The 19,101-nt window shown below is 41.9% G+C and overlaps 1 protein-coding gene across 2 annotated transcripts in view; it reads right to left on the minus strand.

Moving 5' to 3' along the window:
* The window catches only part of PCDH15 (protocadherin related 15), a 293,502-nt gene that overhangs the window by 249,983 nt on the left and 24,418 nt on the right, over positions 1-19,101 (minus strand). For both annotated transcript variants that reach the window (XM_026081044.1, XM_026081033.1), the window contains exon 2: positions 18,326-18,391. In XM_026081044.1, coding sequence (XP_025936829.1) covers positions 18,326-18,391 — 66 coding nt within the window. The remainder of the gene's footprint in view (positions 1-18,325; positions 18,392-19,101) is intronic.

Below are 19,101 nucleotides of genomic sequence, written 5' to 3' on the forward strand. Positions count from 1 at the left end.
TCATGGCCTTTCCAAGCTTGAAAGCCTTATTGAAATACCCATCATGTCATCTGTGATATCATGCACCTGCTCTTTCAATATCAGGGGATGAGAGTTATCTGCTTTCCTTCCACCTTCTCCTGCTCCTCCTGGTTTGGGCCCAGATCACTCACTGCTTTTCACTCCACACCGGTGTATTCATTTCCACAGCTTCCACACCTTTGCACCCGCTCTCCTGCCTTTGCCCTCAATTTCAACATGATCCTCTCCTGAAGCAGGACCCAGAAAAGGTGTTTACTTAGGTCTGAGGCAATACACAGACCATCTTTAACCTTTACTCTTTCCCTAATGCATGGCCACCCCACCTCATCTCTCCTTTTTCTCCTCTGGGCTGAAAAACACTTTTCTTTTCAATGTATTTTTTTCCTACGTCTAGGTCACTTGGATCTTCACAGTTTTGACTTCCAGACATCTTYGACAAAGCCTTCTTTCTTGACTTTTTCTGTTTCCTGCCTATCTCCCATGTCTTCAAGAACCTCATTTACCTAGCTGATTCACTACTAGCATCTTGAGCTCCTTCTCAAAGGGTATACCATCAACTGAAAAAAATACAAGATATCTTAAAGATTAAATTTCAACTCCCGAATTCAAAATCAGGTGAAGAGATACGCTGACACTCATAATCCTGACCCTTGCAAATACCAGTTCTCCTCCACCGTGATGAAGGACATTCCAGCCACTCAACTCTGCTTGTCCCATCCCTTTTGATACTGCAGTTTACAATCCATTTTTAAATAAAAGTCCTGAATTTACGATGATATTTGCCTTCCGTCTACTGGTCCCAGTTACGTACAGAACGTATCGTTCCAAATCTTGCATGAAAGCGCTGCATAGCATAGCAACGCCTCAAACATTTGGAAAAATATGCCTGTAGTGCTCAGGTTCTTGACCAATTCCCCAGAGCTGTTCAGAGCAGCATTAAATGCATAGATAAGAACTCGTAGAAAACGTTGCAACATTATAGAAAATGGTTTCTCAAGGAAGTTAAGATTAAAGAGACTCACATCTTTATTAGCCAACACGGGAAACTGCAAGGCTTCTAGTAGAACAGGCTTGTTTTCTATAAACAACTATTCTCACTTACGTTTTAAATGAGAAAATGACATGTTCAAAGTGATTCAAGAATAACTACGTTTGATAATTTTTTGGCTTACATAGGCGACATCTTCCAAAAGGTGGCTACTACTGAAATTGCTTTACATTTCTAAAGAAGAGCTGGCTTTGGCAACTCTTTTGGCAACTTTTGCTCCCATTCTCTTTCTTACAGATACAGCTTCATGTCAAGCTAAGAATAATGAAGTATAAATCTGAAGTTCAGAGAGTCACATAAATCAYATCACCAGGAGCTAAACCAATCCAAGCTGCTACGTAACGTCAACTGCACCTTATTTACGCTAACCTAAAGCATCAGCCTGACAATCCAATAGCCCATCGCAAAATGCACTGTGACCCCCAGCAGCACTTTGTCTCACAGACTAAATACTTCCCCCCTTCTTCAGCGCTCGCCTGGAGAGRGAAGGGCAGCCCAAGAACTGCAACGATCTTTAACACAAATTATTCCAGTGCTAATTATCTTCCTCTTGCTCTTTTCCATTCACTGCTGCTTCAACTCTCTCCTACCTCAGGAGTGAAAAATGATGCACTCCGATTCGTAACGCTGAGCAAAGATGAACCATTTCTTCCATTTGTCCTCTACAATCGAGAGCATAAAATCTGTGGGAGATCCAGAGAAGCGTAACAGCCACCAGGTGATTAATATTCAAAAGCTACGGCACAAAATACGGAGGAAAAGTTTCCCTGCGCATTGAACACACCAGAGCTTGTCTCTCTCTCAATATGACCTTGATTCAGAGCTTCTAAAATCAGCTGACTAAAACAAGAGCTACCCCCTTCAGAGATATTTCCAGAAATTAAAGTTCAGTATTTCACAGTATTACATCATTTTCAACCTTAACAATTCAGGAAGAATGATGCAGAAGATAAGGAAAAAGGGTATCTGACTGCTTCAGAGCCATCTCCACCGCTCGCGGAAGAGGAGGTGAACAGTGATCAGAGAATGAGCATACACCTATTTCATTTATTTATCTTTTCCTTAATGATCAAAACCGCAGACTGCAGAACATCATACCCCTGAAAGACAGAAACACCACAAATRATTTTGCATTACAAACCAACCATGCTAAAGGAGGTTTTCATTGTATGCATAGACTCACAGAGTAAGTAAGCAGAAGGAACCGCTGGAGGTCACATGGTCCAGTCCTCTGGTCAAAACAGGGCTAGCTTCAGCAAGCAGGAACAACTTTAACATTTTCAGCTTCAGAAGTTCATAGCTTTCTCCAGGGTTTCCTTTAGCTCTCTAAAACAACTGTGGTTAAGGGCTTTTACTTTTTTTGTTTTATTTTAATTCTGGTCTGGAAAGCTAATCCCTAGAAGCACATCCATAAGGTTCATATTCTATCGAGAGCTACTACTACCAAAGCTTCCAAGCCTCATACTCCAGAAAAGGTCCTGTGAGAACAGGGTAACAAGTCTTCTTCATAATGCCAGGCACAAGAACACCGCTCATCTCCTAAAACACTGTAGCCACTGAACCCCCTAAGAAAAGGGAYGACACGTTCTTGGATGCTTCCTCTCACAAGGACGAACCATTCCTGAAAAGGGCAGAAAATCAGCATTCTAGAAGGTAGGATTTAACGATCTATTCAGTCTTTAAAGGATAAATACTGCTATTGTATCAATTACGCAGCCACATCACTATACATCCACCAACATTTTGGCTCCATAAAGACAATTCTCAGAAAATCTACACGGTTGAGGCACAGCCATGGTTCATATTGGCTATGGATTTGTTACCAATATTTTTCATAGCCTGAAGGTAACTGTATAAAACAACYACCCTCTATCTGGCTTATGTGCCTACCACTCTTGAAAAGCTCATGACACCCAAGTAGCCACATCATGTCCGGCATGAGTTCAACCACTGACCTCCCATGCTTTCAGAGTCGTCCCTATTTCACTGTTAAGAAAAATGCAGAGTGGTGGCATGAACAGGGTGTTGCATGAGGCTGCACTGAGAAACAACTCATTAAGGAAAAATATCTAAGTAACTATGAAAAACAGCAGAATACTTAGAGAAACCAAAATAATATGCATTACCTCTTCAGTTTCTTTCTTTTAATCTATATATTTAAACATAYAGTTAATTTTTTTGTAGAACTTCTGTGTACTTATCAAGAAACAGAAATTTTGAGTTTCCAGTGCTCAACACCAGTATTACACACAGCTGTACCTAACTTGCCAAACAACGTGCTTCACAAACCCAAGACTTCAGCTTTTCTACTCTACATTTCTCCTGTTTTAATGCACAGGAAAACAACATCTCTGACCAAAGTACAAAATTATAAGGAAAGGCACAACAATACCAAATGCTAGCGTACCCACAGCATTTGGGAAAAATAAAAAAAGTGAAATGGAATGAAAGCATAAAAAAAACAATTCTGAAAAAGGAAAATAAAGCTGACAGGTAAGTATAAAAGGAAAATACATTTCCACTGATGCAAGTTTTTAGAAGTGGAAAAGAATCAGTAAAGTTGCATGATATCCACTAAAAGGTTCATAAAAACTTAGCAAGTTTCATCTATGAAGCAACATAATTAAAACAAAAGAGAAAAAACAAATGGGAAACTTTTCTGGGAATCAACACAATGGAAGAAGGGAATCAAAGAGATGGATTGTCATCTCTGGCAAACCAAATAAAGAGGACACTGATTAAAACTAAGCTAGAAAAATTCTCTGGAGCGCTCTGGTTTGTGTGGTTAAGCAGTTTTGGAAACTGAAGTTGCCCTTTGATGATAAATGATCAAAAGCAACCTTTGATAGAAAGAGATACAGAGAGCAACCTCCAAGTTGCAATGTTCAGAAACTGGTTTAGGAGCTCGAGAACCGACTTCACCTCCACGCCAGAGGTGCAAGAGGAGTACATGCACCCATGTAGGGAAGGGCAGATCTCCCACGTACATCTTCACTCCCTGGCTGAAATTATGGAGAGACTTGAATGCATAAATTAGAGGGTTGGGAGCTGAACGCAAAGGGTAATAGCATGAGTAATCAAAAAAAGAAAAAAAAAAAAGCACAAGCACGAAGAAGAGCTATCAAAACACACAGACACACACTTGACAAGCTGGGCGTTCCTCTCGGATGCCAGTTTCCGCAGGGGTGCCCTTTTCAAAACTCTTAATTCAATGTGCGGGAGATCATTTATCACGGAATTACTCTTTCACACTTCACCTTGTTATGACAGTGACAAAATAATAGGCCCAACACAAATGCTCAGCAGTGCATTTCAGAAGCAATATTTGCCAGATTTTTCATTGATCTCATAAACCATCCTGAAAAATAAAACTTAATGCCTGGCAGCAGCCACATATAATTATTCTCCTGAAAAGAACTAATACGCATTTGGGCTGATTTAGAACTTGGCATAAAATAATTAAGCTAAGAAAAGAATTTATGCCTAACAATCCTTGTACCGTGTAGAAGTTCAGAGTCATTTTTATTCCGAACGCATCCAATATCACACTTGCAGCACCGCCGCTACCTGATGACAAACAATAATAAAACACCTGGTTTATACACGAAAGAGCTCTGTCCTGAGGGACGGCGAAGCAAGTTGRGTCTTAAAACAGCGGAGGCTCACGCTGAAAAACATCGGCGTTAACTATTGACRGCAGCCTCGCTCTCTCAGCAAAGACTTGATGAAAAAAACTTGCCCACGCAGACCATACTGTTGACCGACGCTCTGCAGAACAGCTGCAGAAGGAGGGATGGACGTGGGAAGACGACGATCAGGAGCAATGTGCTAATGGCATAAATTAGAGGCAGACACCCAGAAGGTTGGGACCTGATGATTTATCTTAATGAGGCTGTATTTTCCAAACCACTTATGTCAGTAGGATAAGATGTAGAATGCCACGCTAATGATGAAAAATGGTAAGTGAATAAAGGGCAGGGGGGATCGGAGCTGTAGAAGATAACATTTGGCTCAATTGACATGACTTTGAAAAACTAAACAGCTACAGTGAGTTTTCACATGGGAGTTTATAATAAAATAAATCAACAAATACAATTTATGCTTGAGCCAAGCAACACTTGGAAATCCATCATTCATTGAATCATTTTACTGTTACAAGCATTCTGCTGTTCAAAACAAGCAATAACTTCACTGTTATCCTTATGAGCGTTTCAAAGTTAAAATAAAACTAAACCTCATAATGCTTTCAGAGCAGCCTGCTTAAAAACACAGGGAATCTGGGGGACAAAAATATGCCCCAAGTTCTTGTACAGTGACCTGCCTTTTCAACATCAAAGCAAAATAAACCTAATTAAAGGAACCTGGGACCTGACCATGGCATTGCACTACTCTTCTTTATCTACTAATGCTTATGAAGGCATTGAGAACAGCTCACATGATCCACAGCTTCATGCTGGCAGCAGCCCTTTCAGGCATGTATTGAGGCATGAGTGATGCAAAGGCATATCTTCTTGTTCAAGTGTGAAAAAGTATTCTTTTTTATTATTTTAAATTTAAATTTACTTGAGATTGCCTAGAAGCAGGCAAATTTTCAAAAGCCTGCCTGGTTTACAGGCCTCTCAGAAAATTAATGGGATTTTGGTTCTGGGGCAATGGACATTCCAAGGTCCTTAGGCACCTTGTGAAGGTGGCAGAGCAGCTCAGTTTCTCACTTACTGCTTTTTCTATGGATTCGGTATATTCTGCTTTGCTGAAGAGCAAGTAGCCAAGAAGAAGGGTACAGCTACCCCGCCCTGGACACTGTCCTCTGGATCACACTGCATCTTTTGGAGAGGAAGCAAAAAGGGGATTATGACTACAGCTGAACACACAGAGCTTTAAAGAGCTTTCCACAGAGCTTTCCACAGGGCAGGCAGCAAGACAAAAACATGTCAACTGGAGGCCCCTGCRAGAAGCAAGTGGCAAGCACTCCAGCAGGAAGCCCTACAGACAACTACGAGGTCTTCTGGATGGCTCAGAAGGGCCYGAGTGCAATTTGCTTTCATTTGGGACGCCAGCTGAAGATGAACACTGCTGGAAAGACCAAACTGCGGTCACTGTAAGGGCATTCGCTTGCAACCCTTTCTTCTTCCCTCTTTCAGTAGCTCCGCAGTCCTGCTTAGTGAGATATCATTCTCATTGATATTTATGTATTTTAATACAAAAAACTGCTTTGTTTTCCAACAGAGGTCAAGTGGGGAGTTTGCTTGGCACARAAGAGAAAGAGGGGAGAGACCCCAGCTGACCTGGGATCCCATCACTCTATAAGCAGATCAACAGGTGTCTAACAGCACTTTGACAAGAAGTAGAGTGGYTCATCACAACCCCCAGCTGCCATTGAACCCAGGGACTTAACCTAGTGTGCTTAATCTGTCCAGAAAGCTCRTTAGATACCTATCCACAAATGTCGGTTCCGCTAAACAGCATTGGCTATCTGCATCTAGGTATTCTGGGACACGTCCAAGTCATACGTGATAAAGAGATATCCCTAAGCTAAGATTAAACTGAACATACTGTAAACCCACCTGCGCAGATACRCTGGTTCAGCCCAGAAGAAGCAAGGCCTGCAAAGCCAAGCTGGCAACATTAGAGCCTTTCAGCTGCAGCTTAGGGCTCTGAACACAACGTTTCACGCATGGCAATGCTAGCTCCAAACCCGTGTGTAGACGGTATTTCTGGGTATCTGGCTCCACAGCAATTCATGCACCACACGAGAGCAAGCCTGCCTTTACCACTRGGAAGACACAGAGCAGAGGTTCCTAAAAATAAGAGTTAGTGAAATAGTTTAAGAGCCACTGAACATCTTAGTTATCTTTACTACCATGGAAACAGGATTTAAAAACAACTATTAGGATTATTTTTTTTAAGCATACTTCCTTACTATAATTCTGCTATAGCCARATCATATTTTCCATTTAAGAAGAGTATCTGGTGTAGATAAGGAAGGCGAGAAGGTTAGAATAAAAATACATTTAAAATGTTATTATGAACAATATTAATTCAACTATGATGCCYGTCTTTTTTACACCTCAGCTATATGTGACTTTCATTCAGAAAGCATAAATAAGCAAAAATAAGAATCCTCCAGAAGGACATTTGTTTTTACAACCAGATTACTCTTCAGCAAGCRCTCCAACACATACTTTTTTTTTTCCTACAGCTCTAATACCCAAAATTAGCCATCTAACAACGTTGGTGACTGAAGTCCTCTACACGCAAAAACATTACAGCACCAACATCTGTTGTGAACTTATTTACARCTTGACAGGAACTTACCTAAGACTTAATGGTCTGGTTACCCAAGACTTAAGACTGAYAGGACTAATGTCTTTCAATCAAGAATTTAAAGGAAAGATGATGACATCTGCATCGTCATGATGTTATCGAGTGTAATAGTAAACTATGTCCACCAACCGGGAGCCATTTCAATTCATCAGGCTATCATGGAATATCTACTATTTATACTATGATATGGTCAACATGTTCCACCCCAAATTTGTGCTCTACAGTGTTATGCCAGAAGCATACCCATCTCCAGCTCTGTTTCTGGCCCCAACCCTACTGCTCTGGCCAGACTCTCCAGATGGATCCTGGACTTGCTTCATCATCCCACCAGGTCCGGGGCCATTGATCGACCCTGTTACTGTCATCCCTGCTCTGCCCACCCTGCTTGGGTCCTGGACACTGTGCCCCGGTCAGCAGGGACACTGCCCTCAGCTCCCAGCTCGTCCTTCACCGTGAAGCAGCCCAACTCATGCTGCTTCACATCGCAAACATTAAYAGCCAACACTTACTGCACGCAACGCAAGCTTTTGAAGAGGATGCTCCTCCAGACCCAACCAAAAGCAAAAATGACAGCTTTAGAGMCTTAATCAGCTTAGACTGAAACGCCTGTAACCTAGTAACAACAGCAAAGATGCACTTGAAGGGTGGGGGACATTCAGAGCTAAGAGGAGCAGCACTCGTGGGATTGTCRGCAGTGCACAGTGCAGGTTAGCAAGGCAGAAACCAAGGAAAATGGGTTGCAGTAAAATAATGTCATCACTGATGGACATGACACTCACAAGTTCTAGATACTTAAAACAAGAGAACTGCAGAGCGCACCTATGAACAGACCCCATCTGAAGAACAGAGCTCATTCTCAAGGTTTTCCTTTGGCCACCATCGCTCTTCAGTACTTGCAATCAACAGCATGTCATGAACCACCACGAAAATTTGAGCATGTCAAACATTCCAAACCCATCAACCACGTAAACACTTTCAATGGAGTGGAAAATATCTTGACATTATCAGTGAAAAGATAACACGGCAGTTGCAGTGCCTCTGGTGAGTCCAAATTCATCTTAGTTTACATTGATAAAAAAACAAAAAAAACTTATGCTTTACCCTAGACTAGTTTTAAATATTGCAATTTGAAAGTATATAGAAACGTGTAACTGCATTGACCAAAGAACTGAGATTTGAATTTAGTGTGAGCCGTTGAGTTGGTCAAATTCAACAGAGCCTAAATGGATAAGAACAGGTAATTCTGGGACCAGACTGCTCAAGAACATGGGAACCTGTAGACTTTTAGGAATGACAGCATCTGTCCCGTGGGACTGCACCCAGGTCAGTGAGGACACTGCCCCCTCAAAAGAGCTAAATGAAGAAGGAAGAACCGACTCCGAGCTGCAGCGTGGCAACCCTGTGTTCGACCCCCAAATGCAGATAAAGGAGCATTCCAAAAGACAAAAAAAGATTATCTTGGTAATACATCACTTGTGGACCTTTGCCACCAGCAGAACATGAGACCTGAGCTCTCAACAGTGTGACATCTCCTTGGTATCCCCTATACCGCACGTGGCATCAGGCAGGGCCAGCTGGAAGAGTCAGAACYGATCCCCATTCGATCCTTCCTAGAAGGTGGCCGAGACAGGCTCATCCACATCCTCCGAACTCTGCCTTYCTGCTCTGGACTCTGTTTCGCACTTCTCTGGCAGAACTGAGCCAAAATATTCCCTCCCTCCCTTCGCTACCAGATGCTTAAGTCTATTCTTGGCTCTGCCACTCACTTATCTTGGCATTCACATAAATGCCACCAATTCCCCCATCAGTCTAAGAGAGTCGCTTATAGGAACAGGCAGCAGAGAATATAAAACAAGGGCGGCYGACTTGTTGGCGGGCAGCGTAACAGTAATAGATATCCATTACAGTGACAGTGACAAGCTCTGGGGAAGAGATTTTATTCCAGATGAACATCGCAAATGTAAATCACGGTTCCACAAGAGGAAAGTTTTCACGAAAGGAGAACTTGGCGAGAATTAATTTTAAGCYGTGCTAGTACAGCCAGTATCACTTAGTGACAATAAGGCAGATAAATATTTAAAAGTATCAGCTGGCTTCTTGGGTTGACCCATAGGTGCTTCTCTCGCTTCTAAAAAGATTTTTACGGTGCCCACTTCTAGCAATGACAAATCCTATGGGTAGTTTGTGGGAAATTCTATTCAAAAACTTGCCATAAAAAGCAATTTTGCCTGTTGTGTTGTTTTTTAATTTTTTTTGAATGCACTGTGAACAAAGATTTTGAAACAGATTTCTCACTAAGATCACCCAGAAGCAGCACTGCCCTTTCTTTATTAGGAATAGAAAAATAAAGCACTGTATTTTAATTTCCTAGTGGATATACATGCCAGTTAATAAACAACAACTCCAAAAATAAAAAGGTACCAAAACACTTATGAAACATGACATTAGACCGTTCTGGTAATAACTACGGGAGGACTGAGCACAATCTTTCTCCTCCCCAGAGTAAAACTGATTTTAAGTAGGCAGAAAGTGTATTAAAAACGCCTATCCTTGCACAGCTTTGCTGGAACTGTAAAGTAAATAATCACAGAATATCACTGCTAAAATTACATTCAGTGTTTCAAAATGATATGAGAGAAGCACTTTGGAAACGTCACTTCATTCGCAAAGGTAAGCTGACCACCTGAGAATATGAGTGTATAGAGTATCATAACTTAATACAATTACTGTGTTCTGAACATTCAAGTTGTCAAAGATGAGGTGCTCAGAAATGTTAAGTCATTCCAAGGAGAATTCCCACCTCAAAAATAATAATAATAATAACCTCAAGTGCATTTTGAAAAGGATTTTGCATTAGAAAGCATAAGCATTATTCACCAAAAAAAMCCCCACCCTCCAAAATGGCATCAAATTCCTGATTTTTGTCATTTTACATGACAAGACTAGAAAAGACTTGTGGTCTTACCCAATCTCCTAATTACTTCTCCAGTTATTCAATACTTAGTGAACAAAGCTCAATTGCTTGCCCTTGAATTGCAGCCTGCGGGGATGCCGAGACAACTGCAAGTCATCAGCAYGACAAATATATATGCAGATACAACTCGAGCCAAGACAGGACAACCCAGAATGTGCAAAGGCAATTGCAAAAAGACATCCTTCCTGATGAAGRTGAGGGCAAAAACCAAAGAACACCCCCCTGGAGGCAGCTAAAGGCAATCACTTCACCTAAGGGCACCCACTGCCAGGTTAGGATATTTTCTAGATAGCACAAAAACCCATTTTAAATATTTCCAACTCCATCACTTACTAATTAACTATTGCCTACCCTTAAGAGTGAGGTAAAAGTAAATTAGCTTAAAAAAGACTGTTTTTTCCCTAAAAATACCCGCTGCTTTCTCACACTTTAATTTGGCTTAGAAGACATCAAAAAAACCAAGCCCTCCAAAAAACAAACTAAAACCAGTTATTATCTAAAGGGGACRATTCTAGAGACCTTTAACAGAAGCTGTGCTTAAATACTGGCAATTGCTGATGTCCGTGCTCATGACTAAAATTGGAATAAGCTCATCCATTTTACAGCTCCTTCAGTCTTCACACATTTGTCCTCCATGAAAAAAGCCACACTGTGAATTTAAATCTGTGGTATAAGAACAGCATTAAACACCAAACTGATTCACGACTTTTCAATCAAATTGTTAATGCCAAAATCTTAGGAAGGTATAACTTCAGAACAAAAATGAAGAAACAGGCTTGAATGAAACCAAAAGCACTTCTGTAAATGTARGCCTCTYTTCCCATCTCAAGMATTCCTAAACTAACCCAAATTGTAAGCTAAGAAGTGATACGAGGCTACTCCGGTTCACACGATGATTTAAACAAGTGAAGACTTAAGAACCTGAGCACCGAGACATACGAGCTAACCACTACCATGAACACCACAAAAACAAATGCATGTTACAAAAAAAAAATTCCATATTCTGTCCTGTTGAAAACATCCATTTGCTGAGTWTAAGAACATTTTCTGGAGTCCAATTTTTACACTTACCCTGCATCTGTTTAACTCTAAATCTTTTCACATTAGAACAAGAACAGCTACGCTGCCTTTCGGGCTATCGACCCTTTTAAAAATTTGTTATGCTCTGGTAATATTTCTGTTGTTGCATTTGATAACAACGCCCAGGACAGCAGATTAAGAACAAATTAGCCTTAGTCTTAATTAGCTGCATCTTGGAACCCCAAAGAAAGAAATCTTGTAAATGGAAAAAACAAACAAACAAAAAAAACTTCAGTTGACAAAAAGAGGAGGAAACTGGAAGCATGTATTTAAGCTTGATATTAAAATACATTATTTATTAATGTTTAAGATATATCATCTAACTCAAAGTGCTGGATTCAGGCAAGGATTACAAATGGCTTTAAGGATATTACCAGGACCAGAGTGTTCAGAAAACCCTCAAGTCTAAAATAAAGCTTCCCTGGAAGAATAAACCAAATCAGCTACACCGGGATATCTGCTTCCCTAACTGGCATAGGAATGTGCCAAATGTCCCGAATCCACCTGGATGAGGGGAAATGGGGTCAAGCAACCGGATGCTCTGCAATGGTCTACAGCCCTTAGCAGCAGACCAAACACAAGGCAGCCACATGGCGTAAGACAAATCGATACAAATCCACTCTTCTGGCTAAAATTTGTTCAAAAAAAGAAAAAAAAAATCTGTAAGAGTAACTCCTCCTGATAGACATTACTTAGATCTACTGTTATCTGTCAGATTAACATATCTCTTCCCATATAAAAACTTAAGGCCAGAATAAGCTCTGGACTGCGTGCTCTAATTWAACAAAATGTTATTACGTGTCCGGGTCTGATCCAGACCAAACTGGTACTGCTGGATCATCTAACGTTGCACAGAGCCAGCATTAACGGCTATGGAGCACCAACAGCGCAGAAGCATTTGCTGCAAGACTATTGCAGCTCCATGGCACAATCGTGTTAGGCATCCAGAGATGGACATATGCATATAGATAGATAGATATAAGCCCACCAGTATTACTACATTAAATAGTAATCCTGGACAGACAAGCATCTGGACTTATTTAAAGATACTCATATGCACACCTGGGAGCCGAGAAAGCGGCAACATCTGTGTGATAAGAGCTATTAATTTTGCAAAGGCAGCAAGCTCTTGCTTCAGAAGCAAAGTCGACTGAGCTCTTCTTTCTCCTGTTCAGCAAGGCAACGTTTCTTTCCAGGATTTATTGGCTACAACACCTCACTTATGCTTTATCATACGTACAAACATACCGAATCTCCATTGCCACCACGTAAACCAGGCTCCGGTTTGGTGAAGGCAGAGCTGAAAAGGAATGCTTCCCACGGGCGATGAAAAAGTGTTCACAAATGCTTTAAGATGCTATAAGATTGTCTAAAGATGTGGAAAAAAACCTTATAGGCGGATGATTACGCCTTTAGACAACTGCAAAACTTAGATTGGGAATCAACTGAAGCAGTTGCTCTCTTGAAACATCACACACGAATGATGAACAACATTTAAGTTTCATCCTTTTGTTTCGTCCATTAAAGATATAATTGTTAACTGCTCAAAATGAAATAGTGCATGAAGCGAAAGTTAAACGCAAAAAGCCCACAAATTACACTTATGGAGAAACTTGGGAAAAATCAATATGAAATTACAGTACACTTCAGCTTGGACTCCTCCATTTCCACATGTGCACATATGTCCCAGACTCCAGAGATCATCTTATTAGAACATATACTTTTATAAACGCTAACATCGCTGTGCAACGTGCTGGTGTTTGCGCAGCGTATGAGTAGGAGAAAGTCAAGTCCTCCCGCACCAGGAACCCTAGAGCTAAGGCTGAATGCTCTGCTCCATTTCAGCCCGGCTAATCTCCATGGAATAGCTCCGAGCCTTGCTCGGGCGCTGAATACACAAGGCTGTCTTCAGCTCGTCTTATTTATAACCATTTCTCCCCCCCGAATGCCAGCTGACTCATCTCATTCCCGGTAAACACACACCGCTCCGCGTGGCAGGRCAAGCGGCTGCCTCTGATGCACGGCATCCCAGAGGGGAGGGAAGCACTGCTCTGGCAATGCAAAAAGTCCAACGAGCGAGTCTTACGTATGGTATAAGAGACTTAATAGACCCGTAGATACGTCAACCCGCGTGCTTGAAACGGAAACCTCCCACGTGGAAGCAGCTAGGAAACATGCTTAGAATATCCCCCGCCATCCTTGATGTCTCTCGGACAAGGTGCTACCCTGCTCTGGCCGAGGGGCGCGCAGGAATCGCGCAAAAAAAGCATTTCCATCCTTTCCGCTGCTTCTTTTCCCAACAGAAGCTGAAAAGGGGCAAGCTTGAAATCCAGTCAGTTTTACTTGTGTGTGTATATATATACACATATATGCACATATATATATGTGTATATATAAAAAAATAAGCATGAGCTCTTAGAGGCTCATGTTTTCGCAACTTGGCATAATTACACAGCGCAAATAGTCCTCTAACTTCTCTTGGTTTGTACATTAGTCATAGACACACCAAAAAAGCTGCATGAACATACGCCAGACATGCTCCAAACACGGGCAAGCTGGAACTCYGTCGTGCGTTTGGCACGTCTCGGCTCAGCCTGCTTTTCCTTCTGCGGCTTTACGGGGCAAAGCTGAGCTGAGCAGCCGCAGAATCCAGGACCCTTCATCTTAAAGGCTGCAATTATTCAAGTCTTAAAGACTCCAATTCTAGCCCCTACCGGTAGGCACTGAAAATTTTATTAAGTAATGGCTGTTTGAAAGCCATCGTGCAGCCCAGGGGAAACATATTAGTACGCTTGAAGCCTGTCTCGGAAGAGAGGCTAAAGATTTGGTGCCCCTAGAGAGATTTCCCCCCCCCCCCCAAACCCCTGTCCGTTGTCCCTGAAAAACAAAAGTTTAAATAGTTTGCTATGGCAGAGAAATTTGCAGTGACGCCGTCACTGTGCCTTAGCAATCAAGCCCGTTCTTCCAGCATTGCACGCAGTTAAACTGAAAATGAATTGGTCCAAGGGGGCAGGGAGGAGGGAAAAAAAAGAAAAAACCTATACACAGAACCTGGTTTCCTGCGTATTTGTGCGCCATTTCTCCTCTAATCCCCCCACCACGGGGAATTGTTGACAGGGCTTTGCAGAGCATATATATTTGTTGCAAAGTTCGTTATTTTAATAAAAACGTAGCAGACCTCAGTTTTGCCTCTTCTGGAAGTTCTCGCCGTCAGGATTACACGGTTTCCTCAAATGCAAAATCCGACCTGCTCAGGGTCATGAATGTCACGCCTGAGCGGCTAATCTGTGAATACAGCATTCGTTAGCTTTATTTACTCTAAAAACAAAGATGTCCCCCTCAAACTGTACCATCTGACTGCTCACCAGGGTGTTTTGCCATCTGCAGAGGGCTCACAAACACTTGCCCTCTTTAGCCTGGTTTACTGAACCCCCAACTCCTGCTTAGGTGAAAGTAACAGCAGATCTCAAGCATATGCCGACCTAAGAAAAACATGWTGTTTTTAAAGAATATATATAGAAGGATGAGAAGAATGAAGATTGCTAACTTATGCAAGACTGTAAGGTGGAGTTAGTCACGCATTTTCCAAAAATATTGAAAGGTCAGTTCAAACCGCTATCACAAAAGAGCCCGCTGCTAATTTTCACTCGCCTCTTTGCTGCCTTGCTGTCACTCAAGATCTCGCAGATGCCCCACTGCAAATTATGACAAGAGTCCAAAGCCAAACAAAGCCAAAAGCACCACCTTTCTCCAAGGATGAAAGCACATCCAAAGGATTTCAACAGCTTTCGCGCTCGCGCTGTTGAAGCTGTGCAAACGAGCACCATTGCTAAGTATCTCTACTGCTTTCCATCTGCCTGGAGAASAGGGGCAAGAACGTGGCCAAGCCGTGGACCCTTCTCCAGCTCCTCCAGGGAAAAGGCTGCGCCCAGACTCGCAGATCCCAGGATCCCAGGCTGCCAGCTGGACCATGCTCAAAAGAAAATATACTCAAAGACAAAATACAAAGACAAAAAGTATCTATATCTATATATATTCTTCCTCTTTACTGCTTCAGATGGCCACGCAGAGGATTGCCTGCATTTCATATATGGAAAAAATAACATTCAGTCCGACCCTGAAGACTTAACAACATAAATTGACCTCAATGTTACTGCTGCAGGATAGGGACACAAACAAATTTTTAGGTATTTAGTGTTAACACTATCACCCGTTCATTTATAAAAAAGGAAAAAAAGCAAAAAAAGAATTCGTTCGCCACTTATGAAATTCATCACTTGTAGGACTCCACTTGTAGGACACCACTATAACTTAATTTACTACTAAATGAAACTTCAAGGTCTTATTTTTTGAGTGATTCTTTAAAAAAAAAAAAAAGCAGCTGCTTGAAATTGTTCACATAGTATCTGAAGTTTGACAAGCAACTTCAAAGTAGAATTTAATGTATTTATTCATATCAGGGATAACAGCAGACAACTGTCCACAGAATTTACAACTTCTGTAGCTCCAGTGCCAGCACCCTTATATCTAGCAGCATCATCCAGTTGGTCACAATCTTTCCGGAAGAAGAAAAATTAATAAACTATTACAAAAATTAAAATATCTAGATTAGATGTCACACTTTTAAGATGATCTAGGGACTCACTTGTATACACTAGGACAAAAACGTGCGGACTGTTCCCTGCATCGATCGGCAACTCCGGCGCAGCAAAGTCCCATTTGTCATCGGAGATGTTGTATAAGCGACAATTTGCGTATCATCCAAATATCTATCGCTTCAGCTTCGCTATCATTTAACAACTACATAAGGGCAGCTTAGACACCCAACGGCAAATTTATATTTATGAKAAGTTATTCTAGTGGATTCACGCGAACATTAAACACTCACCCTGAAGATCCTGACACCAAGCTCCACGATTTTCACTTTCGAGCTGCCTGCGTTATAATACAGCGATAGCAAATCCTCCTACCTAAGCCCCCAACACAGCAAAACCCGCTCYGAAATTGTTTCCCCTCTCGGGACACGCTGCTGCCATCGGCCTTCCTGGAAGGGAGCGCAGGGAGGCGGAAAAAAACCCGCCGGTAGCTCCAGGTCCTCCTTTGTGGCGACTCTTTTTCTACTTTAAAAATATCTACGCTCAGTTTAAAGCCAGTTTCACAGAATTTTTTTGTATATATTTCAAATGATTCGGTATGCTCAGCATCTTGGCTTATTTTGCACTATTCTTCCCAGCACGWTCCCCAGACAGGTAACTCGAGTGCTGCTAATACATAAGAAAAAGGCCTGTACATCATGCCGACACCTACTACGCATAATCCAGAATATGTGACAAGGTGACGTAGGTGCAGTTATTTGCACCCATGTGCAATCCCAATCTTGCAATCCCAAGACTATTTCTACAGTAAATGCATTGGAAGAAAAAGAGACATTAAGGAAAAACACAGTATTGACTCTGGATATCTGGTGAGTTTTTTTGTTTTCTTTTTTAAACGCTATGTATACCAAACTATTTTAACCACAGACGACTTATATTATTTTTATATATATATAAAAACACATCCCCTTTTCTGTCACCAGGCCCCCATTTCAGCAGCAGCTGCTTCACCCACATTTTGACCCCCACCCCCCTGCTCAGCATGCAGACACCATGACTAGTGTAACTTCATTTTGCTCAAACCAATCATTTCTAAAGCTGCCGCAGACACGATTGCAAGAAAAATCAACACAGGAGGAGGAAAGAGCCTGCTGCTAAAAGCCCCTCCAGTAGCAACTAGCAGAGGTTTCCAGTATATAGATGTATTAATGAGGTGGACACTGGTTTTCTCCGCTCTCTCACCAGTAAAACCTGTGAAGTCTTCTCCATCCGACCTCGAGCAACCAMGATTCCCAGCATCTCTCCCAGAAGGTTGTGAAAGGAAGCGCAGAGGTGCCTCCAGACCTAGGCTTGGCGCTGCGCTTCATTGCCCCCACGTACGATGAAACATGACCACACGCAGCGCGCTCGACTGTGCCTACCTTACCAAATGAAAAGCTCACAAAATGACCACTAAAGTAAAAACCAGAAAATAGCAGAAATTCATTCATGTCAGAGGTAACCATCCCTTGGGCAACACGTGCAATTCCATCAGGGGAGTAAGCACTTCAGCGCGTGACATTACGCTGCACCACCGTAACRTTGAAGCTGAAGAGCAACAGTTTGGAAGTTGTACGGCTGGACAAGACGATTAAAAAAAACCTACTGAATTCTTTCTTCTTTTAAAATTCCCAGGGCATACATGCAAGCAAGTTCTGCTGTTTCCAAGGTACCCAGAAGCTCATGTAATAATTAAAGGTTACAGCGAAACAAGAAGCAACCTTCTAAAAGCTGGCATGGAGAACCCAGACGACAGCAATGCTAATACTCTTACCGAGCTTCAGAGAAAAAAGGGCTTGGCCTTACCTAGCCCCACCAAGCCATTAAAGACATGAAGACYGGCTAAACCTCCTCCTCCAGTAAAATCACAGAGATGTAAAAATGCGGTCAGCAAAAATAAGCTGGCAGCCTGGCAACAAGGCAGCTAAACTAAYGTTGCATTACAAATAATTGTGGTGTGAGCACTCGTTCAAACTAAAAGCATTCTCACAGATGCTATTTAGAGCCCAAGGGAAAACAAAAAACAGTCAAAATGTGTAATTTTCACAAAGTAAGGGAATTTTTTCGAGTTTTTGGATCATTTTCATCTTTCCACCAGACACCGGCGATTGCAGATTTTCAGAGACCAGTCCTTGGCGCAGAAGCACAAGGGTCATCGCCGCCGAGTCGGCCGCTCAGCTCCCCACGGGAGCTTCTGAACACGGACCAGCTCGTAGCCGTCGGTTAAAACAGAGGTACACTCACCGTTTCGACTTTCTTCGTCTATGGGGACTATTGTGGCTGGAGGACCTGTCCTGGCCAACTTGCAATCTATAAAGATGAAAAGAGAAGTTATTCCTCGTTCCAGAGGAAGGGTCTTCGAGTTTGCTTTTCAAACAAGCTAGCATACCGGAGACAAGCATCACGTAAATACGATATAGGTACAGGCTACAACTGTTAGCTGATTTACCTTCATAGAGGATCAAAATCTGAGCTGTTCCCTTACCCTTTACTCAGCTAGAACTTCATAAAGCAAATGAGAATCTGATAAGACAGGACTACAGACCTCAGATGCTGATCCGTATTTAAAACGAGCATAATCTTAACACGGTTTGTAACATTTTCTCCTAGGYGAGCCTCACTTTTCGTGTCCTGAATACGCACGGTGACACAAGACGGTTTGGTGCTACACTATCATCGTCTCCACGCCTTGCTCTAGAGGCACCACCAGAGGCTGCAGTGAAGCAGAGGTCCTTCAGGGCAGGGATAATACAGTGGTAATTTAACCCAAAGAAATAACAAAGGAATGATTAAAAGGTGTAACTCATAATTAAAGCTTCACAACAGAAACAAACATAACACAAATTTAAGTGCAACAGAAGGATCTAACTAAAGAGAGTGAACAGAATTTTAATAGTGTTCTAAGGAGGGAAAAAAAAAATCGAATAAAATAAAAGCAGACAAGCAATGTTCAGGAAGTTACATTTTGCCATCTTACCCTCGTATTGCCAGTCTGGAGTCAAAAGTTTAGAGGCATCAAT

This window comes from Apteryx rowi, unplaced genomic scaffold (assembly GCF_003343035.1).
Source record: "Apteryx rowi isolate R43461 unplaced genomic scaffold, aptRow1 scaffold_116, whole genome shotgun sequence".
Taxonomy (NCBI): Eukaryota; Metazoa; Chordata; class Aves; order Apterygiformes; family Apterygidae; genus Apteryx; species Apteryx rowi.